At 60.8% G+C, this 25,190-nt stretch overlaps 1 protein-coding gene across 1 annotated transcript; it reads left to right on the forward strand.

Annotated features, from left to right (window-relative positions):
- The first annotated feature begins 20,742 nt into the window (after positions 1–20,742).
- Positions 20,743–24,167, forward strand: PIM3 (Pim-3 proto-oncogene, serine/threonine kinase). Its single transcript, XM_077169220.1, has 6 exons — positions 20,743–21,062; positions 21,156–21,265; positions 21,375–21,425; positions 21,517–21,886; positions 22,832–23,008; positions 23,108–24,167. Exons 1-6 carry the CDS (start codon positions 20,978–20,980, stop codon positions 23,293–23,295), a joined length of 981 nt encoding a protein of 326 aa, XP_077025335.1. The 5' UTR covers positions 20,743–20,977; the 3' UTR covers positions 23,296–24,167.
- The last annotated feature ends 1,023 nt before the right edge of the window (positions 24,168–25,190 follow it).

Raw genomic sequence — 25,190 nt, forward strand, 5'->3', positions numbered from 1 at the left:
CCGCATGGATGAGCCTTGCAAAGATCAAGCTGAGGAAAAGAGCAAATATCGTACAATTCCATTTATATGAACTATCCAGACTAGGCAAATTCATAGGGATGGAAAGTGGATTAGTGGTTGCTGGAAGCTTGGGGACAGGGGGATGGACAGTGCCTGCTTAATGGTGGGGGTTTTCTTTAGAAGTGGTGGAAATGTTTGGAACTAGATAGAGGTGGCGTTTGCACCACATCACAACGGTGCTAAATGGCGCTGAATCATCACTTTAAAATGGTTTTGTGTTATATGAATTTCACCTTATTAAAAAAATTTTGTTTTAAAATAATGCGATGTGCAATTGTGCCGACTGTGACTGTCAGCCCCAACTACACATTTGAATTTGGAGAAATGACAAGCGGGTGCTCCGTAAGCCAGTGGGCCTTACGCCACATGTTCACTGACCACCCTGGCCCAGCTCCAAGCAGGCCACGGCACCACCCAGGTCTTCAGTGGCTGGTCAGCGAGGACTCTGTCCCGACAGCCCCTGCAGCATCCACATCCCCTTCCCCAGGGCATCTCTTCGTGCTAAGCGGCCCATGGCCTGGGGGAAGTTGCCATGCGCCGCTGCGCCTTCTTTGAAGTAGGGCCAGGCCCTCCTGCTAGCACCTCGATGCTTGGTCCCGGGCGGGGGGATGTGGTTCAGCCGGAGGTGGCAGTGGGTCCCAAAGAAGCCCCCAGCCCAGCACAATCCTGTCACACCCTGGCCGCTGGGCGGCTGCCCTTCCTGAAAGGGGCCATGTGTCAGCAGGAACAGTCATGGGGTTGGGGAGGGAGTCAAGGGACAGCCAGTGGCCACGGGAAGACCCTGGCTTCCATGCTGAGGACTTGGGGGCCATGGGGGTCTGGGCAGAGCAGTTGTGTGGCTGGGCTTGTGCTGTGCCAGGGTACAGGCAGGGAGGCCAGGCAGGAAGAGGTGGCTGCAGTTCTCCAGGTGAGAGGTGAAGATAGGGGTGGGAGCTGAACAGACCTCAGGCCTCCCCTCAAGCGTGGACCTGGCGATTCACTTTTAACAAACAGGGTATGGGTGTCACTCTGAGCCTCAGCTCCGAAACACCAGCTTCTCCCGTGCTCTCATCCGTGTGTGCCTAGAGAACCTGGCGGCCAGGTTTGCTGTGGCGAGGACATGGGGAGGCCCCCAGCCAGCAGTCAGTGAGGAGGTGGCCCCCCCAAGCGGTGAGGGGCGTGAGTGGATCCCCACTGTGGTGACCCTGCAGAGGTCCCACAGCCTTTCACTGTGGTCTGTGGGCACCCCGAAGCTGAGGTACTCGGGTTCGGGATCCATGGACATGGGTGGAAAATATCTGTGCTGTTTTAAGCTGCTATTTGGGGCCATTTGTCCCAGCAGTAGGTGACCAAAGCAACTTTGAGGGGGAGCTGACCGGATGTGCATAGGATCTTGCTGTGGGCAAGGGTGAAGGCCGCGGACAGCTCCCGGTGCTGAGCGGTCAGACTGAGCAGCACGTGGAGGGCCTGGGGCAGCCGGGCAGCTGGTGGGCGCCGCGGGGGCTACAGGAAGCAGTGTCCATTAGTCCTGGAGAGCACGGAGGAGATGCTCCAGGGGGAGAAGCAGCAAACAGCATTCCAGCCACCTATGTTTGTCAGTGCAAAAAGGAGGGGAGCCCAAGAAGGGTGCACGAGGGGCAGCCAGGGCATCCAGGGCAGGGGTCGGGGCAGAGTGGGTGGGGGTCCCAGGCCCAGGAAGGGACTGGTGGTGAGGGGCTAAGGCTGGCCACACTAGGGAGCTGTGAGTGCAGGAGAGGGCGGGTCGGGGGCACGGGAGGGTAGCCCTCCTCCATGGAGCTGTGCTGAGAGCGGGGTGTGGCGGTCCGGAGAGGCCTGCTCAAATAGCAAAGGGGACAGCTTATCTGACACTGTAAAGGGGAACCTATGGTGGAGGCGGGAAGGGCCAGTGTGGGGCTCACTGTGCAGGGAGGGCAACTAGGCTGGGGGGACCAGGCAGTGGATTTCGAGCCCACCTGGGAGCACGGCCCTCAGCACGATGGTCAGCATGGGGATCCTTCTCCAACCGCGCCCTGCTGCCCCCACCCCCTGGGAGGAGGGAGTGACCACAGAGACAGGCTGGCTGGGGCCAGTGCAAGGGGTAAGCTTGGTAGTGGCTATGGACTCTGAGCCAGGCACATGAGGAAGGGGCCAGGTGGGGAGAAGCTGGGGGACAAAGCTGGTTGGTGTTGGGTCCTGAGGGCAGGAGGGAGAAACCACAGCCTGGGCAAGGTGGCGGGGTGGCGGAGGGCACCAGGTACGCAGGCCTTGCCGAGGGATTGCACACCTGGAGTGTCAGAATGCGACCTTGTTCGGAACCGGTCTTGGGCATGGCCAGGCTGGAGGAGAGCAAACCGAAGTCCCCATGAGGAGTGGCAGAGGAGCTGGCACTGAGCATGGGGCAGAGGCAGAGGGGCGCAGCCGTGGGCCCTGGAGCCGGGAGAGGGACCAAGTGCTGGGGGTGGCCCTACCCACAGCTGGAGCTGGGCTTCTGGCCTCCAGGACCGAGCAAGAAAATCCCTGCTGCTTTAGGCTGCCCCATTGGGGGTGCTTCGTCATGGGGACCCCAGAAAAGGGCAGGGGAAGGTGAAGTGCAGACAGAAGATGACTGGGAGGGGGTAGGCCTGGGGACCCTGGGGTATGGGTGGGCCCTGCCCAGCTCTGTGAGATATTCCTGCATAAGAGGCCAGCCAATAGCACAGCCCGGGGCTGGAGGTGGCCAGGAGGGGCGCGGGCCCATGGGTGGACCAGGGAAAGAAGTGCAGGGCACCCCAAGTGCTGGAGGGCAGGTCCCTCAGAGGGTGAAGGCCTGGGAGCACTAGAGACCCCAGAGCAGACAGATGCCCCCTCCCCAGCCCCAGCCGGCCACAAGGCAGCATTCTCAGCCTGCAGCCCTCTACACTGCCTGTCGGGGATCGGGGTGCTGGGGATCTGGGCCCTGAAGAGCACCCCCCACCCCACCCAGATCTGCTATGGGTCTGCAGTGATCCCTGTTCAGAGACATGCTGCTGCAGGGATCCTGCGAACCCTGGTGGCCCTGCTTGCCCCCATGTAGGTGCTTTAGGGTCAGCAGCAGGACCTGAGTTAGACCATCTTGAGACTCCAGGATTGTATCTTGTGCTATGTCAGAGGACACATGGGATGGCCTCTCCCTGCTGCCCACAATGCCCCACGAGCCCCGGCCAAGGGGCTTGGCATCTCTCGGGGGGGGGGGGGGTGCCAGGTATGCGTGTCACGGGTGTGGTGACCTCAGAGGCCCGCTTTCTGGTGGGACCTCTGGGCGATTGAATCCTGTGACCCCACACGAAGACATGTTCACATCCTAAGCCCCATCCTGGGCGTGAGCTCGTCCCCACAGGTTCTCTGGGGATGTTAAAACTGAAGTGCACCAGGGTGGTCTGAAGCCAACAGGACCAGAGGCCTTGCAGGTGAGGATGCTGGATGTGGGAGCAGGAGAAGCCAAAGGAGCAGGCAGGACACTGAGTTATGGATCGCCAATGAGCTACACCAGAAGGCAACACATGTGAACTGGGCGTTGCTGGGGTCCCACCTGTCAGTTAGGTGCTGCTGTCTGCAGGGAAACTGGCATAGTGCAGAGAGAAGCGGAGACTCCACCCCACCCTGCACCTCACCTGCAGGGGCTTTGACAACCAGCAGGAACAGGCAGACCCCTTTCTACAGAGCTCTGAAGACAGTGATACTGCAGGGAAGGTGGGTGCCAAGCCAAGTCTGCTCCAAAGTGTTGGGTTCTATTGGCACCTTGGCTGCCCCCTCCCTGCCCCTCACAGGCTCAGAGCTCCCAGCATGGACTCTAGACTGTGCAGGTCCTGGGAGCAGCTATGTCTGGCCCCATCCACCTGGGGGCCTGAGGGACTTGCCGTCCCTACACTTGCCCTGGTGTAAATGGCGCCTCCAGAGCTCTCCCATGGGATGGGTGGGGAACAGTCAGCTGGACTGCCTGGGGCAGGAGGTTGCTGGCTCAGGACACACGAGGTTCCTCAGGGACCCTGAGGAAATTGTTTCTTAGGGAAGAGGGGACCTTCATATCCCTGTCAACAGGGGACTACTTGGGCCACCGTGAGTGCCAAAGACAAGAAGCAGATGCAGAAAGGAGGAGGGAGGCCTGTACTTTGGCCTGCAGCTGTTCTCTAAGCTCATTGTAGGGATGTGCCCTGAAGGAGAGCGTTGCACAGGTCAGGCTGAAAAGACTAGGAAAGGGGTTTTCTTTTTTCCTTCTTTCCTTTTTATTTTTATTTTTTTGTTAGTTCCCAGCATTCAAGGATAGCTCTGTGGTGACACTGTCTGGATTCTGTCCTAACAAACATCTCAGGGCCTGAATTCCAGCAAGAACACATTACAATATCAAAGTGTCCAGTTTCAACATGAAACCACAAAATGTACAAAGAAACAGGAAGCAGTGGCCAGGCAAAGGAGAGGGTGGAAGCATTAGAAACCATCAGTGAGAGGGGCCAGACCTGGGACATACCAGGTAAAACTTTAAACAAATGATCCTAAATATATCCAAAGGTACCAACCGAGAATTAAACTGAGCAATGAAGGCATTTATTTTGGGTCTTAGAATTGTAATTCTAAGATTCAGATGGCAACTCAAATAGCGTCCTGTCTGAGCATTTCCAGGCAAGGGGTTTTAAAGGAAAAGAAGAAGACGAAATTACTAAAAGGAACCGAACAGGGCTGCAGACCATGGTAACAGAAATTTTGAAAAATGTCCTATGGGGGTTCAGCAGCAGATTGGAGCCGGCAGAAGAAAGAGTGAGAGAACTTGGAGATAGACAGCTGAAATCGCCCAGTCCAAGGGGCAGAAGGTAGAATAAGATGGGAACAGAGCCAAGACCCTGCAGGTCACCATCAAATGTCCTGCTATATGAACCATGGAGTCCCGGAAGGAGAAGGAAGAGAGAAAGGGGCAGAGAGAATATTCAAAGAAATAGGCTTGAAACTTTCCCAATTTAACGAAAGACATGAATATGCACATCCAACATGCTCAACAAACTCCAGCAGGATAAACCCAAATTGCCCCACACTGCAGCACATTATACCCAAACTCAGATGCCAACCATAAGGAGAGAATTCCAAAAGCCTCAAGAGAGAAGCGACGTGTGACCGACAGGGAAAATGCAGTAAGACAAAGTGCCATTTCTCATTGGAAACTATGGGGGCAAGAAGGCAGTGGGAAGACAGACTCGAAAGTGCTGAGAGCGAAAAACTGCCAACCACGAATTCTATGTCTGGCAAAACTGTTTTTCAGAAATGGGGGAGAGATGAAGACTTGCGACTTGCCAGATAAGAGCTGGGGGAGCTTGTTACCACAAGACTGGCCCATGACTGACGTTGAGGGAGCACTGCGGGTTGGAAGGGAATGATCTCAGGGGATAGAGGGAAGCTTCAGGAAGAAATAGCTCCCTCTGCCCAGGATAACAACAAATGCCAGTAACACTGTGCCTTTGGTTTGTACCTCTTCCTTTTACTTCCTGCAGGACCTAAAAGACAAATGTGTAAAATGTCATGATAAATCAGTGGTTTTGGATTCATAGTGCCTAAACATGGAATTTGTGACAAAAACTACCATTGAAGTTGAGTTGGGATCAAAGCAGATGAGATTGTTATAGATTAAGGGTGTTAAACTTAAGCCCCACTGTTCGTGGGGTACATGGATGGTTCAGCGGTAAATTCGTACCTGCCATGTGGAAGACCGGTTCAATTCCCAGCCCATGCACTCCCCCACCCCCAAAAATAATAATAAAATAAAAGTTAAGCCCACAGTAACTCCAAAGAAAACATGGGAGAATATCCAAGCTCAGGGAGAGAAATTAGAACACAGGTTGCAAGGGGTGGGGGGCAGGGAGAATGGGCAGTTACTGCCCATGTGTAGGGTTTCTGTCTGGGGCGATGAGAAAGTTTTAGGAAAAGAAGGTGAGAGGACATCACAATACTGTGACTGTGATTGTCCCACTGAATGGTGTCCTGGGGAGGGCTTGGGATAGGAAAGTTCAGGTTGTGCATATGTTCACACACACGCACGCACACAAAGAGACATTGACACTTAAATGCAACACATGATCCTGGGTGGAATCTAACAAGGGAGGAGAAAAGACTCAAAGGGACATTCTTGGGATATATAAAAAAAAGGGGGGGAATATAAGATGTAAGCTTTCCATCAATGTTCGTTTGTTTAACTGGATAACTGCACTTAAGGTGGTTACATAAGTAAATATCCTTGTTCTTAGGAAATATACGTGGCAGAATTTAGTGTTCAAGGAGCGTGACGTATATGATCCACACCTGAGTGGCCAGTAAATGGATTGGTAAATAGACAGGCAGACAGACAGAGAGATGGGATGATACCGTGAATGTGGCAAAATGTTAGAATCGTTGGATCTGGGTATGGGCTGTGTGTGTTCTGAGTTCTCTTACGAGGTTTGTATTATTTTTGTAACTGTCCTGTAAGTTTGAATGTGTATCAAAATAAAAAGTTTAAAAAGGGGGTGGGCCACAGTGGCTCAGCAGGCAGAGTTCTCACCTGCCATGCCAGAGAGCCGGGTTCGATTCCCGGTGCCTGCCCATGCAAAAAAAAAAAAAAAAGAGTTTGAAAAAGGATAAAAGGTGACGTTCGTGGTAATTTACATTTTAATTTTTCTTTACTTAGAACACCATTAAATAGTAACTAAAAAGCACCATGACAAGTTGAGAAATAAACCACTCCAGGAGGTAAAAAGTTTATATTTCAGTGCGTCGAGCACTCCCTTTTTTCCTGCTTCTTGAACAATTGGCCCAGCAACTGCATTTCGCACCTGGAGCGCAAATTATGTAGCTGACCCTAGCGGGCGGGGGCGGGGCAGGGGCGGGGCCTTTCACCAAGGCAGCCCCAGAGTGCCCCGTCCCTCCCACCCCCACCACACACTTCTTTTGCCAACTGGAACCTGGACCCACACAGGGAAGGGTTGCGGGGAAATGTCCCCACACCACTGTAGACACGGCACAGCCCAGTGCCAACGGGGGGAAGTCCACAGAAGTAGTGATGAACTGATACATGGAAAATGCTCGTGGACCTTCTTTGGACCCATCTCTCCGCCCCGAGGGCGCTTCTCCTCCGGCCCCCTGGGCTTGGGACACAGCAGTGTGAAGGGATCACCAGGGTCTTTTGTTCAAACGCAGGTCCCCATCCATTGGGTGGGCGCTGGGGCTGGTGCTGGGGCTGGGGCTGGGGCAGCCGCAACTGTCCAGGGCTCCAGGGACTGGGCTGGCCCCACAGCCTACTGGGACGGGAATGGAAAGGGCGTTCCCAGTCCTGACATGAAAAAGGCAGGTCAACAGACCCATATGTGTATGTTGCCTACATGTTAATTGGTTATTTTGGATACATCGATAAATAAAATCTATCAATGAAATCAATTCACCTGTATCTTTTAGCCTTTCTTTATGTGCCTCCTAGAACATTTTACACACCCACGTGGCCTGCGTGGTCTCTTTCCTGGGCAGCCCTTGCTGCCCGCCCGCCCGTCTGCCTGCCCACATTATCAGATCCTTTCCCTTTTCATGCCCGCCAGCACCCGCTGCCCCCACCTCTGGCAGTCTCCTGGGGTTAGCTTCCCTGGCCACTCAAGCAATCACCGGGTGATGGGCTGGCAGAACCCCAGCATGGAGCGGCCTCTTCTGTGTGGGGAAAAAGTCCAGATGGAGGCCCGTCAAGGCGCTGCCTCTTGCCCGCAGTGCTTGGCCCCTGCTCCTCTGTCCCTGCACAGGTGGCTGCCCCCTCCCTTCTCCCCAGTTCCCTCAGCCTTCAGCCTCTGGCTGCTCCCTCTGCACTTTCTCCCACAAGACCTGAGACCCACAGCAGCCAGCAGCTGAGGAGGGCCACGCCCTCACCCAAGGGCCCTGTCTATGGGGGTCCACACCCACAGGAAAGGGTGAGGCTCAGGAACATGTCTTTCTGGGGTGCAGAGCTCCAAACCACCACACTCTCCGACCAGCACGTGTACCCCACACACACACAGCCACCACAGACCTTTCCTTGAGGGTGGGCTGACAACTCTGGAGGGAGCCAGAGCCCACCTGGAAACCCCACCCCACTCCCCAGACTGCCCACCAGGCCCGCAGCAGGGGGGTGGGGAGGGGCTGGGGGACAAAGGAGGGGGCGGGACCCTGTGCAGCAGGTACCTTGGGACCTGGCAACCTACAGAACCCCAGGGCTAGAGCTGGGTGGAGGAGCAGGGGAAGGGGGAGGAGTAGGGGGCGTCCCACACTGAGGATTAGGCCCCAGGCCCAGAACCCCCTCTCTACCCCCCGTCAGCTCCAGCCCTGGGCTCAACCCTGACTAGGCTTGGGGCCTGTGGACTGTCGTGGCCAAGGCCCAGTTGGGGACGGGCCTGGCCAGGGATGGACGTGAACACTTGGTGCCTGGTTGCCCAACTCAGGATGGCAGACAACTCCCTGGACCCGGGGCTGTCTGCACAGCCCAAAGCAGCGGAGATGCTGGGCACATGTATGCAGGCACACACGGGCGCACATGGATACACACATGCAGGCACACACACATGGGCACGAGCACACACAGGCACATACATGGGCACACATATGGGCACACACATGCAGACACACATAGGCACAGACATGTGGGCACACACATGCAGGCACGCATTCAGGCGGGCACACACATTGGCACACACACGGGTACCATGGGCTCCTGGGCCACAGCCTTCCAGAGAACTCACCTGTCATGCAAACACCCCTGAGGGGCTCAGCTCCAAGCTGAGACCTGTCTGGGATGTGCCCCTTGCCCAGCTAGGATGGGGTACCCTGCTCGATGCCTGGCTAGGCCACTGCCTGTGCCCTCCATGTCCTCCTGCCTTCCTTGACACCAGCGGGGGGTGGGGGCTGTACAGAGTCTCTTCCTTTGCTGGGCTGCCTCCAGAGTGGTGAGCTAAACAGGGAGGTGTGCCCAGCCCTGCGACACCCTCCCCACAGTGGGGGGCCTTCCCCCTTCTTGGGTCCCTCGACACCCCCCCCCCTGCCCCCAGGCTTCCCCAACCCCTGCGTGTCCCCCACAAGGTGGCTCAGGAGGACAGGACCTCGGACAGCTCTCCACTGCCTGATGTCCACCCCAGGGAACAGACTCAGGCGTTTGGGCTGCAGGTGAGCGCTGTGCTTGGGCCACGGCCTCTGGGCCCACCCAGGCATCACGCGTGACCAGGGTGTCCTGCTGGTGGCACTGGCAGATTCCATGGCTGAGCACCTGCAGAGGAGCTCTTGGGGCACAGTAAGCCTCTGAAGTGCACCCAGGGACGCCGCCTGCCCCCATGTAGGTTGGTCATCAAGATGCCTTTAGGGAGGGGTGCAGGAGGGGGAGCAGGAGGGCACCTCGAGCATGTGCCTGGCGCCTTGGCCCCCAGGCAGCGTCCCCTCAATGGATCACATGCTGGAACCTACCACCCGGCAGACCTGGCCAATAGGGCCCTGTGACCGCTGCCCCTGCACCAGCAGCACTGCTGGCTTGGGGGTTTCTGGGGCTTCCTTAAAGGGCCCAGAGCCGGATGGGCAATCCCAGCTGCATCTGCCCCCATGGATGAGCTGAGGGGGTGGGTCCTGGGGCAGCTGGGGGTGTCTGTCTACACTGGGTCTTCTGGCCCTGGACAGTCCCCCAGTGAGCAAGAGGCCCAGGTCCTACCACCCAGTGGAAAAGGGCAAAGAGGGAAGGGCCAGGACCTTCCCCTTCTGCCTGCCTCATCCTGGCTCTGCTGCTTCCCTTCATCGCCCCCAGGGCACCCTTGCCCTGGTGAAGCCCCCCCATGCACCCGCCAACCCCAGGGAAAACAGGCAGCCCTAAGGATCCCTCTACTCATGCCCCCCACTTAACCCAGAGACCCCCCCATCTCTGCTGTCCCCCAGCCCTGGCCCCTTCTATGCTCAGTGTGTGGTGTCAGAACCCTGGGCCTCGGGGAGGGGCGAGGGAAGAAGGTGGGCAAAGCACTGGCATGGGTCTCTACTCACTGCCTGCACCCAAGAGGGTATGCACCCCCCGAGGGTGCCCCAAGCAGATCCTGACACGCTGACCTGTGCCCCAGCCAAGCCGGTCCCCACCGTCCAGGCCTTGGCACCCACACTCCCCAGCCCTTGAGGTTGACCCGAGTTTGGGGAGTCCCAGGCAGGGCCAGGCTTGGGCCAAGCTGACCCCTCTACCCGGGATTCCGGGCAAGGGCTCCAGCTCCAGAGGGGAAAGGGCCGTAAGGGGCCCCACCCCCAGCCAGGCGGGGCACAGGGCGGTGGCCTAGAGCGTCAGTGGCGCGTGCCCAGGCCCTCCGGCAGCCCCGCCCGCTGGCCCCGCGCCACGACCCGCCGTGTCCCTAGCCCCCGGCGTGCCGCCCGGGAACAGGGTGTGTGTTTGCTCAGGGCGCCGCACCGGCCCTCGGACAAGGGCTCATTGTGTCCGCGCCCGGCCCCTCGGCCCCGCACCCCCCAGCGCCTCCTGCCGGCCCCCCCGCCCCCGCCCCTGATGGCTCTGTGTCCTGAGGTTTCTCCGGATCGCTGGAACTCGGATTTCCGGTGCTGCTCCACCCGCCCCCCAGTTCCCCATCTGCGGTTTGGCCCAGATCCGCTCACACTGAGCCGGGCCTACCCCTCCCCCATTGCCCCGCTCCTACCGGGTGCCCCCAGAACGCAGTGGCCTACCCCCGCCTCCCCCCACACTGAAGCAAGGCTCCTGGGTGGTCAGGGTCAGGATGGGCGTCTAGGCAGAGGGCTCTGAGGGCAAGGTGACAGCCCTGGAGAAGGGTGAATTCCCCGGGGTGGGTTCTGTGGTCCTGGGGTACAGGCCCCTTCGGGGGTCTCGGGGAGGGCAGGCGCTAGACTTGGCCAGTGGTGCAGCGAGGAGTGATATGGGTCCCTGGAGGCGAGCTGGGGTCTGGAGCACTGGATGCGGAGTTGCCTTGGGTTCCGCAGTAGGGGCCTCTGGGGAGGGGGCGCGCAGGCCCACAGGTCATGGCGGCGACACAGGCCCCAGCTGGGACCCCACTGTACACGCTCACCCCACAGCCCTGCAGCTACCCCGGAATGGCCGCAGTGGATTCCACGGGGTGGGGAGTACAGGCCCATGATCTGAGTAACAGGGACTTAAACACAGTGTAGAACTGAGGGCACCTCCTGGGCACCCCCAGGGTCAGGAGGGGCCCGCTGGGGGCCGGGGTATGTGGCTGTGGGGGTGGCCGCTCGTCCACTCTGGTCCACTCTGCTGGGACATGGCACATACTCCCCACAGGCCCCAGTAAGGCCAGAGCCTCAGGTGGGACCTATTGCCCAGCCCCCAGGTGGGGTCGGGGGAGTGAGTTAGGGGGTGTGGTCTCCTACACAGGATGGAGAGGTGGAGTCTGCACTGAGCCCCAGGACTGGGCCCCGCCTCTCACTTCCCATCCCCCAAACCAGTATGATCAGGTGTGAGCTCTGCCTGCCTGTGCATGTGTTCACGCGTGTGTATGTGTGCTCACGTGAGCATGCGGACTGGGGCCCAGCCAGGAGGCAAGTGGAACAGAGGCCGCAACATGCGTCACTGGTGTCCCTGCCACTGCAGCAAGGCGGGGCTAGCCCACCTGCCAGAGCCCGTTTGCCCAGCTGGGGGCGGGGCAGGGCCAGAGGCGGGTAGTGGCAGAAGGGAGTGGGGGCCACTTCACCCCCCTTCGCAGGTCACAGGGGCTCAGTGGGGTGGACATGGAGACCAGTGGGGGTTGGGGAACATGGCACCCCTTTCCCGGCCCCTCCTTGGTTCTGTCCACCCCTCCTCCACCTGGACAGCTGGTGCCCTCTGGAGACTTTGAGCCGGGTCCAGGGCAGAGGAGCCTTGTCTGCTACATGCTGGCCCCATGGCTCGCCCCACCCAGGGTTCATCGAGCTGCCCCATTTCCCAACAGGCAGTGAGTCACCTATGCTGGGACCTGGGGCTGCCGCCCATGTAGGAAGCTCGGGAGGGCAGAGCAAGTGGTGCCCGGGACCCGCCATTCCAGGCCCTCAGGGTTAGCACTGCCCATACCTCCCACCCTGGCTTCCTCTGCCTCTCTGGCCTCCCCCTCTTGGGCCTCCCCCTTCCCCAGTCCTCCCCTACCTCTGGCCCTCTCCAATCCCTACACCCTGCCCGCCCCCCATCCCTCCTCACCTGGGTGAGAGCCCGTTTGGTGGGTCCAGGGCTCTGAGCCTTGCCTGTGGCCTCTACTCCCCTCCCCACCCCACCCTCCTTGGCACCCCGTTTGTAAGCTCCTTCCTGGCAGTACCTGACTCAGGGTGCTGTGGGTACGAGCCCAGCCTCCCATGGCCACCCTGTCCCCAGGAACCTCGGTTTCCTTATCTGAAGTGAGGATGAGAGGAGGGGGGCAGGGCAAGTCCAGGGGTGCTGGGAACTGGACACAAGGCCTCGTTATCCCCCATCACCCCCAGGCCCGAGGGAGTTCCTGCAGCTGCCCCGAGGCCACTGGAGCCCAGCATGCAGCCCCTCACTGCCCCACCAGCCCTGCCCCTGCCCAGGGTGCAGAGAAAGTTGGGAAGAGGCAGCACCCAGGCTGAAGGCAGGGGTGTGAGTGCAGGCCTGGAGGTGAGAAGGCACTGGCAGAGGGGTTCCGGGAGATGGGGACAGGAGGGTCACCCTGGGCCTCGAGGGCCTGCTGGACGCGCACCAGGCAACAGCCTCACCTTTGGGACTCAGGCCATAGGGAGCCCCTGGGAGGTTTGAGTAGGGGAGGGGCACGTTTGGAAGCCCAGGGGTGTATGAGATGGAGAGAGCAGTGAGGAAGGTCCCCTGGGGCAGTGAAAAGCAGCAGGTCCTGGGAGGGCTGGGGGTGGTCCAGCCTGGGGGACAGACATTGGGCCAGTGCAGTGGGGCATTTGATCTGGGCCGGGAGCCAAGAGGCAGTCCCACCCCAAATCGGCAGCACCACCCTGCACCAGCTCCCGCAAACTAGCCTCCCCAGTCTGGGGGGCTGAACGCTGGCCCTGAACTGCGCAGTAGGACTGGGCAGAAGCACCTGGGCTGGCTCGGGGTTCGGCAGGCGGTTGCTCTGACTGCCTGGAGGGGTCACCCCACCTCCCCCACAAAGGGCCCCTGCTGCCCAGATAGAAGAAGGGGCTCAGAGCAGAAACCCCCACAGGGGTGGCCCTCAGAGACTGGGCCTCGGGTCTGTGAGAAGGCCTGGGGAAGGGAGGCAAGGCTGCGCACTGAGACGTGAAGCTCCCGGCCCCACTTGGGCTCTGCGAGCCTGGGCTGGGGGTTGCTGCCCCCAACAAGCACCCCAAGCACCCAGTGCCATCACCCACCTGCAGCCTTGGGAGGAGGAGGAGGAGGAGGAGGGAGGGCGGCACTGGTCTGCTTCCACCCACTGCCGGGACTGCACACCCTATGCAGGCCCTGAGCAAACCGGCCGGTGGGGCCAGTGGCATGGGGGCGGCACCCATAGTTTCGTGAGCCCCAGGAGGACACCAGGGCCAGCCAGCGGCAGGGGACAGGAGGGGTCCTGGCTGGGCAGGTGGGGGGGCGCTGGGGCCTTGGGATGGAGGCAGCCAGAGAATAAAGTGTAAAATTCTTTCCATTACTCTGTGCTGACTCACCAGATGCCACGTTCTGTAGACAGGCCTGGGGACAGGTCTGATCCTGCTGGAGGTCAGCTGCCCCCTCCCACGCCAGACATCCCCCCCACTCCTGCACCCACTCAGCCTTGCTCCTCTACCTGCTCTAGGGGTGTTGCCCGCATGGAGCTGACCCTTTCCTGTCCAGTCAGAGCCCAGGGAGGCCTAGAGGATGTAGGGGAGGAGGGCAGGCATGTATCTGACCCTAAGCCCAGCTGGAGAGCTGGTGCCTGCCACAGGCCTTGCCCCACCCCCCTGAAACACTGCCCCACCTGCGGGGGCTGGGCAGGGTGACAGACACTGGTACTCTTGGCCTCGGCTCCCATCTGGACGCGGGCAGGTTGGCCAGCCAAGGCCAGCTCATCTGTCTCTGGCTCTCAGCCATGCCAGGTGCTGCAATCGAGGAGTTAGGATTTAAGGGACGAGTTTTATTACTGAATCATTATACAGACATTCTTTTTGTGCTTTCTGGCATATTAGAGTAGACAGAAATACCTGACGTCTCTAAATTGTTGACTGGTGGTCTTGGTCTCTGATGATGATTGTAGCGCTTTCATCTTGTGCCCTTGTGATTGTAAGAACCTGTGACTGACCCTCACTTGTACCCATTTATCTGGTTTTTAGACCTTGAGTCTCGTGAACACTTAAGATAGCACCTAAGGTTTATTAATGAAGGGTCCTGGGTCAGCTCAAAATTAGCCCACCCCACGTCCAAAGTTATCTTGATAACTGAGACTGGATCTGACCAAAGTGGGCTCACCTGACATGCACAGTAACTTAGACTTTAACCTATAAGTTACCCACAGCTCATTATCATACTAAAAATCATGCCCACCATCATATGAAGGCCACCATTTTCTTACATACGTCCTATGACTGCGCATGGTCAAAAATTAGATTACCTCTACAGCATCTAGAGCCAGCGTGCTCATTTTCCTAGTACTTGCTCATCTTTTGATCCTATAAAACTAGCAGAATTACTACAGTTTGGGGAGACAGGCTTTGGGCCACTGGGTCATCTGCTTTACTATTACGCACCTAGCAATAAACTCTCTCTCTTTAAAACTCCAGGGTCTCAGAACTTGATCATTTGAGAACCCATCCCCTTTCTGGTAACACCTCTGCCCTCCTGGCTCCAGGCAAGGGCAGGCCTGGCCCTTCCCCCAGGGCAGGGCTCCATTAGTTGGGGGTGGGTGGGTGCTGGTGGGGACCCAGAAGCCTGCGTGGGGGCTGTGCACAGTGTCTGGGTGCCACCCCCCCCCCCCATTCGCATGGGCCAGCTGGCTGCAGGTATGTGCATCCCAGGGCCCACCTGTGAACAGGTGTGTGGCACAGGCTCTTTGCTGCAGGACTGGCCGACCAGCCCCAGGTGCTGGGGTACTGGGCAATGTCCTCTGGGGCTAGGACCAGCCTACCTCCACCACGATTGGGCCTCTCCCAGCTACCGACCCTCCCCTCAGCTCCTGGGCCCCCTCCTCCTCTGCACTTGCTGCTTCCCAGGAATAGGGAAGTGGCCCAGCCTGGGCTCACTGGGCCCCTCTGTACTCTGCAGCCCCAGGTCAGGGTTTAGACCTGGGGAGGCTGGAGTCCCAGAAGCCATCAGTCCCACTGCTTATCTAGCCATTCTCAGTTCCTCCCAGAATGACACGATGGAAATGGAGTCCTGGCACCCCCATGAATCTGGGGAGGCCACAGCTTCACAGGGGCGCCACGTTCTGGGTCTCTAGATACGCCTCCCCCATCCTCACACCCCTGCAAGCAGGGCCTGGACATGGACACTCCCATGGGTGCCTCTCCCAGGCTGGGGTCCCCAGAACCCCCCTTGCCCTGCCCCTACCATGTCCTGGGTTCTATTAGCAAATATCCCTGGAGCAGTCCCTGGGGACACTCCAGTTGCCAAACCCAAGTCCTCTGGCATCAGCTACAGCAAGGAGTCTGGAAAGTCATGGCCAAGGAGACACGGCCCTTACCTGGCCCTAGGCCCACTGAGCACCCGGCCGTGCCCAGCTCTCGGGGTCCCTCTTCTCTTCCTCTGGGGTCTTTTCCTGGCCATTAAAGGAAGGGAACCAGAGGGACTGGGAAGCCTGAGGCTTGTGGTCTGTGAGCTGTGCAGGTGCTGATCGGGCTGTTAGGGAAGGGCCAGATCGAGCCTGACCTAAAGCTGCTGTCGTCGGTCCTGGTGCCAGGGGTGTGAAAGTGCCAATCCCCACCCCCAGTGCAGAAGTGGCAAGTAGGCAGCAGGTGCTCATTAAATGTGAGTCACCAAGCTGTGCCCTTGCTTTGAGCTCATACTGGGGACGCCTGCGGGGACCAGGCCCTTGGGGATGAACCCTTTGTGAGGCAATCCTTGCACAGGCCCACAGTGTTCCAGGAGAGGCCCAGGCATGGTCCAGAGCAGCCCTCGGACCACCTGCAGCAGCCCCAGGCCTGGGGCCCCCCAAAAGCCATAAGCTCAGGCCCCAGCCCCGCCTCCTCAAGGGGGTGCCTTGACTCTCCCTGTACAGCTCCACCCCCTGCACCTTTGGCCCCATGGGGGCCCTCTGGCACCTGATAGCAGGTGGTGATCCGCCAAGCCGGAATCTGTGTGGCCTCCAGCCCTTGGTCCCCTGGCACGTCCCCCTGCCCACACTAATAGGCCACAGCTACTTCGGGGCCGGTTGGGTTGCGGGGCCCCTGGAGAGGGCAGGCCTGGCTTCCCCAGCATGCCCAGGCTGGCATCTGGACCTATACGTGCTCTACTGATGAACCATGTTTATTAGGTGCTTGCTGTATACCTACTGAGAAGTACTTCACAGGCACATCCTCAGGGGAAAGTCTTGTCACCCTGTGCCAGGGGCCAGGTTTGGGGGGCTTTGGGGAGTGCCCACAGCCAGGGTCGAGCAGTGGCAGAGCTGAGACTCGGTCCAGGTGGGGTCAGAGGATGCTCCCATGTGAGGGCTGGAGGGAAAGGCAGCAAGGGCATGGGCAGAGAGGGTTCTGAGGCAGTAGGGCTAGGGTCATTGGTGGGACTTCCCTGTGTCCACTGCCCGGGAACACCAGAGGCCTTTGGTGGGGTGGAGGGTCCCTGTAGGCCTGGCCTGTTACCCGCAGCTCGGTAGACTGTGCTCCTCCCAGGACATTGGCCTCTGGCCTTTGGCTTCTGCTCTGTGAAGTGGGCAGGGGCCACTGCCACCATTGCCAAGACCTGCCAGGGAGACAGCTGTGCCTACAGGTCAGCCCCACTGCAGACCCGCCCTCTGCACTGGTTTAGGCTGGCGCTCCCATAGCATACCCTTTGCTTTTTGATGTCTTTTCTGGCCAAGTGTCCAGGTGGGTCCATGTGCAGTGTGGCTTGTGGGGATGGACACCGGATTGTAACAGCAGGTGGGGTGTTGAGGGGCCTGACTAGCATGGGGGTTGTGCCTTGGCTGAGGAGTTAGGACCAGTTCATGTCCCCCAGGCAGGGAGGAGGTGTCTGTCAGCCTTTGGGGACAGAGGCATGGACAGGCAGCTGTGGTGGCTGGGCCAGAGTTCATGTGGGCTGACCGCCTGCCCGCTGGCTTTGACGGATTGGGCACCAGCCCTGGGCTGCCTGAGAGACATTGCAAAATCCTAGGCCAGCTCCTCTGGCTCCTGGCCCCAGCAGGTGAAAGGCTGCGGGGCAGGGCTGGGGCAGCTCGGGGCAGCTCGGGGCAGCTGGGGCAACTCACCTGACCAACACTGTTGGATCCTGCCTGGCTCAGGGAGCTCTGCGCCCCCCCACCCCACCCCATTTGGCTCCCGGAGCCCTGCAGTGGGGGTTTGCATGGGTCAGGACACTGGCTGGGCCTGGTGTCATGCTGTGGGGAGGGGGGGGGTGGGGGAAGGGGCAACACAGATAGGGCTCAAGGAGCCCTGTGGGGGTCAAGGATGGACAGCAGCAGGTGCTGGGCTGGGAAGGGGCTCATGGCACTGGAGAGGGGCACAGAGGTGATGTGCTGATGAGGCTGGTTGATTGTGTGGGCTGGGGACTATGGGGGGGTGGGGAGCAGGGTAGCGGCCACAGAGGAAGATGGTGGGCTTGGGGGGCACAGAGCACAGGCTGTGGTCACAGATTGGGGGCATGGCCCAATGAAGAAGGCGTGGGATGACCAAGAAACTGCTGGAGAGGCTGGCTGAGGCAAGCTTGGACCTTGGGACCGACCTTGGGACCGTGGGGATGGACGAGATCTCCTGGAAGGTGGGAAGAGAGTCCAGGAAGACCTGAGGGGCACTGGGGCAGGACAGGCCTAGCCGAAGCCCCAAGAACCAGGAGGGCCTGGGGGACCTAGGAGAGCTGGAGGCAAAGAGTGCCCCCCCAGGCATTCCCCCATGAGGTGCCCCAGCATATGTGTGCACATGGGTGGTCCAGGAGACCCCTCGGTCCTGGCCGTACCTCCTCCCTTTGCAGGGTGGGCAACCTGCCTCTCCCACCGCAGGACATGGTGGCGATGGTGGTGGGGGCGTGAGGTGCCGCACCCAGTATACCCATTGCAGGACAGAGGAGGGCTGTGTCCAGGGCGAGGGGAGGCACAGGTGGGATGACCCAGATGCGAACCCCCACCCCACCCCCCATTCCTCCCAAGAAGCAACTGCTTCCAGAAAGATGGGAACCACTGGGTGTGAGGCTGCCCCTCTCAGCTGGACAGCCTAGGGGATAGGGGCAGCCTAAGACCCCATGTGGGATGGGGAGGCCAAGGCCAAGAGGCAGGGCCTGGCCTGTTGTTATCAGGTGTGTGTATGAGGGGCCCAGGCTCTGATCCCCCCCCCCCCACACACACACAGAGGGAATCCCTCCTCCTGGCAGGTCTCTCTCGGGGGATGTGCAGAGGAAGAGCTGTCTGCTGTCTCAGCCGGACCTGCCTAGAGGGACCAAGAGCTATCTTTAAGGCCAGGCCGGATGGGCCTTCTGGAAACCAGGAAAACACATGTGGTCCTGGCATCGTGTCCTGCGGAGCGCCCCAGCCCTTGGTCCTGAATCCACCTGTCCCACTCAAACAAGGGGCAGTGGCTCCATGCGGGGGCAGGAGTTTTCGCCCCACGCAGGCCCTTGGGGGCACACAGGGCAGTCACAGAAGTGGGATGCCAGGCTCCCTGTCACCCACACCAGGGACTGAAGGCATCTAGTGGAGGATGCAGCAGAGGTGGACAGCCTGCGCCAAGGCCAGGCTCCATTCTGCCTCCTCACCAAGCTCAGGATCCATGCAAGGTGCACACACACAGCACTCACGGACACAACCATACACATGGGTACACACACTTAGCACATGCATACACACATGTGCACACATACACATGTGCAGACACAGGCGTGTGCACACAGGAGGGCACACCTGTGGAGCACCAGCCAGAGCCTGGGTTCTGAAGGAAGCGTTCAACCATCGTGTCCAGCACAGGGTGGGGGATTCTGGGGTTCCACCCCCACCTTCAGAGTGGTGGTGGGGGACAGCTAGGGAGTGCCGCCAGGGGCCCCTTGCTGGAGAAGTGGTGGCACCTTGCTCTTATTTGGGGAAACCTGGGGTTTTTGGAGAAAGGTTTGGGAGCTGGTTCCCCTCTGCTTCCCCCCAGGGTCCTTGTCTTCCTGACCATGTCAGGAGCTGTGGGAGGGGACAGCCAGGCCGCACCCTGGGGCCTATAGGTGGCCGCTGGGATGGGCAAGGTGAGGGAAGGCCATAGAAGAGCTCTATGCAGTGGGGTAGTGGTAGGCTCAGCTGCCCCAGTGGAAGGTCCCCCGGCTGTCCTGGGACGGGGATGGTGTCTGGGGACAGGCAAGAGGCTGGGCTTGGGGGAGACTGAAAGGGGGGAGTGAGCCAGCTGAGCCAGTTCCGGTCCCTGTAGGGGGTGAACACCCAGAGGTTGCTGCCAGGCCCTCAGGGTCCGTTCGATGCGCTGCAGTGATATGGGGGCAAGGAAGCAGAATCAGGGCCTTGGCCCCTCCCCCCTCCCACAAACTCAAGACTGGGGCCAGGTGCTGGCGGTGAGGACCCCAAGCTCAGCCTCTGGGGCACAGCTGGTCGTGTTCCCTCCAGCCTCCCCAGCATCCTCCAGCTAGGAGCAGCTTTTAGGCCAGTGACCTTGGGCCGAGGTCCAGGCCTTGTGGGGCTGGACGGAGCAACCCGAGTGCTCATACGTTCAGACCAGAGTCAAGTCCAGATCAGGACCATATGGGCCTGAGCCCAGCACGTCGCAGGGGTCCAGGTAGGCTCCCTGGTGGAGGTAGCCAGTAGCTGCACCTGAAAGGCGCCAAAGGGGCAGGAGCAGGGAAAGGCAGTCCAGGCCTGGGCTGCGCAGGGCCAAGGTCCGAAGGGACGGGTGTGGCCGGGGGAAGGGGCGCTGAGCGCCAGGGCAGACTCAGTGTTAGACCGGCAGCCTGTTGGCCGGGACTACGGAGAAGGTGCGCCTGGGGCAGAGTCAGCCCGTGGGGTCCCTGGGGACCGCCGCGGGAGGCCGGGCCACGTGCGCGGGGGACAGGAGCCGCCCCCGCGAGGGGGAACCACGGCCGACGGTGACGCACACGCACGGCCGCAACGCACCACCCGGGACGGGGGTCGCTTTCCGGATTCCCGAGAGCTCCTCCGCGCAGCGGGAAGAAGGAGCGTGTGGCTCTCGGGGGCGCGGTGACCTTCCGCGACGCGGCAGCCCGCCTGGGGTCCGAGGAATTCCCGCCCCGCCCGCGCCGGGCGCCGCCATTGGCAGAAATCCTGTGCTTCTCTGAAAGGGCGTTTTCCATTGGTTCCCGCGGCCCCGCCCCGCGCGTCCCGCAGGCATGCGCTTGCGCAGTGTTTGTGTATGTGTGTTTGCGGATAGGTGCGTGCGGTCGAATGCCCTGGAACCGGTACAGTGTGCGCCTCCGCGACACCTACTACGGGAATCTAGTCCCGAAGCCCCGCGCCCCCTGCCCGCGTCCCCGTCCGTCCGGCCCTGCGGAGCGCGGTGCCGAGTCAGACTTCCACGGGTGTTTCGGCCCGACACGGCTTGTGCCCTGCGGCCGTCGGCAAGCGCGGCCCTGGCGGAAGGGGGCGGAACCTTTGCCGCCCCGCCCCCGCGGAGGGATACGCGCCGCCGAGGCCCAAAACCGTGGGGCTAGGCGGCGCCGGCGTGTGAGCGGCTCGGCGGCTGCGTGTTTACGCGGCCGGTATCTAGGTGGACCGTGCCGCGCGACGGTCCCCGCCCCGGGCGCGCCGACGGGTCTCGGCGCTAGGAGGCCCACCCGCGCGGGGCGCGCCCGCCTCCGGCCGTCCGCCGTGTACCCGAGGTTCGGGGGAGGCCGCCCTTCGCGGCCGCGGCCGAGGCGGGGAGCCGGGCCCTCGCCTTGCCGCCCGCGATGCTACTCTCCAAGTTTGGGTCGCTGGCGCACCTCTGCGGGCCCGGCGGTGTGGACCACCTCCCGGTGAAGATCCTGCAGCCCGGTAGGCGCGGGGGCCGGGGCCGCGGGGGCGGGCGGGGGCCGGGGGCCCGGCTGTCCTCGGTTGCCATCAACGCTCCCCGCACGCTCCCCACAGCCAAGGCGGAGAAGGAGAGCTTCGAGAAGGCGTACCAGGTCGGCGCCGTGCTGGGCAGCGGCGGCTTCGGCACGGTCTATGCGGGCAGCCGCCTCGCTGACGGGCTCCCGGTGAGTCGGGCCGCCGGGCCGGGTTCCTTGCTCCCTCTAACCCCCCACACCAGCGCTGGTTCTGTCGCGGCCCGGTTCGGGCCTGACCGCTGGTGTCCTCCACCCCCAGGTCGCTGTGAAGCACGTGGTGAGGGAGCGAGTGACCGAGTGGGGTAGTATCGTAAGTGCCGGGGGTGGGTGGGGGCGTCCCTGCGCGGAGCGGGGGTGCTCTGGGAGCCCCTGTTTGGCGGCTGACCCTGCGTGTCCGGCAGGGCGGTGTGACCGTGCCCCTGGAGGTGGTGCTCCTGCGCAAGGTGGGTGCGGCGGGCGGTGCGCGAGGCGTCATCCGCCTGCTGGACTGGTTCGAGCGGCCCGACGGCTTCCTCCTGGTGCTGGAGCGGCCCGAGCCGGCGCAGGATCTCTTCGACTTCATCACGGAGCGTGGCGCCCTCGATGAGCCTCTGGCACGCCGTTTCTTCGCACAAGTGCTGGCCGCCGTGCGCCACTGCCACGGCTGTGGTGTGGTGCACCGTGACATCAAGGACGAGAACCTGCTGGTGGACCTGCGCTCAGGCGAACTCAAGCTCATCGACTTCGGCTCCGGCGCGCTGCTCAAGGATACAGTCTATACCGACTTTGATGGTATGCGCGCGCGTGGGTCCTGTGGGGGTGGGGGTAACGGTCATGGAGGGCTGGCGGGGTGGGGGGACGCGCAGGGGGTCTGGTTTGGTCGTTCTGGCGACAGTTGGAGGGAGGGAGGCCGCACGGTGCGTGGGGCTGTTGTTGGCAGGACTAAGAGGGTGTACATGAGTCAATTCGTGACGAGTTTGCGCGAGGTGATAACACACAGCCGCTCCCTTGGTTGCATTGGGGGTGGGGAGCACTTGGGAACCTTCATGGTTTCTTGCTCTGAGCTGGGGACCAAAGGTAGGGTGGCAGCAGTAGGAGGTCGTGTCTGTGTGAAGGGAGGTACACGTGGGTCTGTACCGGGAGCTGCCCTGGAGCACCCCCGGCTGACGTCGTAGCCAGGGCTGCCACCGAGCCTCCCGCGAACGTGGGGCGGGCCCTGTGTGCGCTCGAGCTTGGGCGCCGCAGCAGAAATCCCCGCAATGCGGAGCGCGTGGGGAAGCCCGGGCTCCCCGCCCGCCTCCCCCCCCCCCCCCCCTCCGCTCCTCCTGAGCAGGAGGCCGGGTGATCCTCAATCCTTCCCTGCGCCCCCTCCCGTTCTCCTGCGGGCGGCGGAGGGATCGCGTCGCGGATTCGCTTCCCGCCGGCGCCCCGCCTGGCAGCCTCACGTCAAGTCTGTTTGTTGTGAAACCCGAATCCTGGCTCATGTGACCCGCCTCTCCGGCGCCGGCAGCTAGGGGCGGGGCGGGGGGCGCTAGCGGCCCCCCACCCCCACCCCCGGGCCTCTGGGGGAGGTGTGGCCGCTTCTCAGGCTTTTCCAGGGTGGTGATAGGCAGGATTTCATGGCCGGCTTTGATCCTCAGGTGCCTCTCCTGTGGGTCAGGGGGAAAGGGAGGGGAGCTCCCTGGGAGCGCCTGGCACTTCTGCCTTGGACCTGAACCCCTAACCATGTTTTCTCAGGTACCAGGGTGTACAGCCCCCCAGAGTGGATTCGCTGTCACCGCTACCATGGGCGCTCAGCTACTGTGTGGTCCCTGGGTGTGCTGCTCTACGACATGGTCTGTGGGGACATCCCCTTCGAGCAGGATGAAGAGATTCTCCGTGGCCGTCTCTTTTTCCGCAGGAGAGTCTCCTCAGGTGCGTGGGGGAGGTCTGCGGCTAGGGGTGGGGGCTGATAGGCAGGCTAGGCTATTCACCCCGGCTACTTTCCTGACCCCAGCTGCCCTTTTCCCATAGAGTGCCAGCAGCTCATTGAGTGGTGCCTGTCCCTGCGGCCTTCAGAGCGGCCCACGCTGGACCAGATTGCAGCCCATCCCTGGATGCTGGGGGCTGATGGTGGCACCCCAGAGAGCTGCGACTTGCGGCTCTGTGTCCTCCACCCTGACGACGGGACCAGCACCACCTCCAGCAGCGAGAGCTTGTGAGGCGGTCAGGTTGGGGCGTGGAGGCGCCACCTGGCCCCCTGGCGACCAGATGCACTGGCCACTTCTCTGTCCGGCCTGTCTCCCGTTGGCCAGCAGCAGTGACTACCAATCTCGGGTGACCTTTGCTCTTGGCGCTGGGCCTTGGTTTCCTTTGCTTTGAGTGCCTTCTCGAACGCTGCTTAACGGACTTGGAATTCTCCAGCCCTGTCTGTCCAAAGCCGACCCAGGTCAGAGTGGGGTCCTGCCACCGGGCTGGTCGCTCCCTTGCCCAGGCCTCAGCAACCCTATTTGACCTATGTCTGACCGGGCGTGCACTGTCTGGTCTTCACCTCGCTGCTGACACGAGGACCCTTGTCCCTCTTGCCCTCGTGGCAGCAGCTTGGGTGTCCCTCACAGGCAGTGTGTGGTCCAGGCCCTGGTTGCCTGCTATTTATGGTATGGCCCTTGTGGAGGGCACCCCCGGGCTATTTATTGGTTTAATTTATTTGTCGAGGTTACTCCCCAAGCAGCCCTTCCTCCGGCTGCTGGTGTGGACTGTGGACCCTGGACCCAGTCACTAGCTGGCGTGTGTCCCCACCCAGCCTGTCTGGATAGTGGTTGATTTAGGGGAGTGGGTGCTGTGCCATGTCGCAGTGCCACGCCCAGAGTGGCAGGTTTTAAATTATTGACCCTGTACAGTCTCCTTGTTGGCTCTGAAAGCTAGGGGGGGTGGGGGACAGAGTCATAGGCCTTTAATTTATTTTAGCAGCTGGGTTTTTGTGTCCCGGTGTGTCCAGGCATTAGGGATGGGGTTTCTTTCAGTTCAAAAGTGTGAGATGTATGGAGATCCTATTTTTTTATACAGGCATTTCAATTAAATTTTTGGTACATAATGCCATGTGCTTATTGGGGCTGGGTAGTTAGGGGCAAGAAAGGGTGGTTTTGGGAAGAGGGATCCCTGGGATATAAGCTTCTCCAGGTTTCCTTTGTGGAGGGGGAATAGCTTTGCCCATTGTGGGGGCCTAGCCTTGGCTCTTACGGAGGTTACCAGGTTCCCACCACCCTATTGTGTACACACCAAGGCCCTGGGGTCCTGCCAGCAGTCTTGGCCCTTCTTCCTGCCATCGTGCTCTGTGCACCCAGAGAAGGGGTCCCAGGCCTTGAGGTGGCCCTGGGAGAAGACATTTTGTAGCCTTTATCCTTAAGGATTCTCAGCTTATGTGCCCCACAGACAGCTGGAAAGGGGTTCTGAAGCACAAGTAGGAGTTTGCCAAGTGGAGTCTGGCTGGACACAGCAGGCCATGCAAACAACCCGTGCCTAGGCAGACAACCTGTGCCTAGGAGGATGGCAGCTGGCCACAGCTGGGGCCTGGCTGACTCGGGATGGGGTAGGTCTGGGCCTAGAAACAGGCCCAGGCAGTGTCACGCAGGGGGCAGGTGGCTTGGAGGGCTATGGTGGGCTAGCTTGCCTACTTCAGGCCTGGGCATCTGTGCCACCATGGTGCCCAAGAAGGAGGTTGCAGGTCTGCCAGGCATGCTGGTGAGCCCCTTGGGGTTGGGTGCCCCTAGTATGGCACTGAGGGTCTGGTGGGTAGAAGCCCAAACAGGAGGTTGGGAAAAGTGAAGCAGGGATAAGAAGTCGTCCTCCCTTTGCCCAAGGGTCCTCAGTTAGGGCCTCAGCCTCTCATCATCCCTGGGTGCTGGTGGGCTGCTTCCCCAGGCCCAGGAGCTCCCCGAGGGTGGCAGCTGGACTGGGTGGATCCCACAGAGTCTGTCGTCCCCCTGCCTCCCGTGCTAAGCCCAGCAGTGGGGCGTGGAGGAAGGCAGAATTCCATTCCCATGTCCTCAGGCCCACCGCGGCTCTGCCTCTCAGGCTCACTGTTCCCCGCAGTGGCCCTTTGCGGCGAGTACATGGA

This window comes from Tamandua tetradactyla, chromosome 7, assembly GCF_023851605.1.
Source record: "Tamandua tetradactyla isolate mTamTet1 chromosome 7, mTamTet1.pri, whole genome shotgun sequence".
In the NCBI taxonomy this organism is placed as follows: Eukaryota; Metazoa; Chordata; class Mammalia; order Pilosa; family Myrmecophagidae; genus Tamandua; species Tamandua tetradactyla.

Excerpts from the sequence above, each read along its gene's own strand:
- PIM3 (XM_077169220.1), top strand. The coding sequence starts at position 20,978 with ATGCTACTCTCCAAGTTTGGGTCGCTGGCGCACCTCTGCGGGCCCGGC. Across the intron at positions 21,887-22,831 it reads AGTCTATACCGACTTTGATG|GTACCAGGGTGTACAGCCCC; the intron begins GTATGCGCGCGC and ends ATGTTTTCTCAG. Across the intron at positions 23,009-23,107 it reads CCGCAGGAGAGTCTCCTCAG|AGTGCCAGCAGCTCATTGAG; the intron begins GTGCGTGGGGGA and ends CTTTTCCCATAG.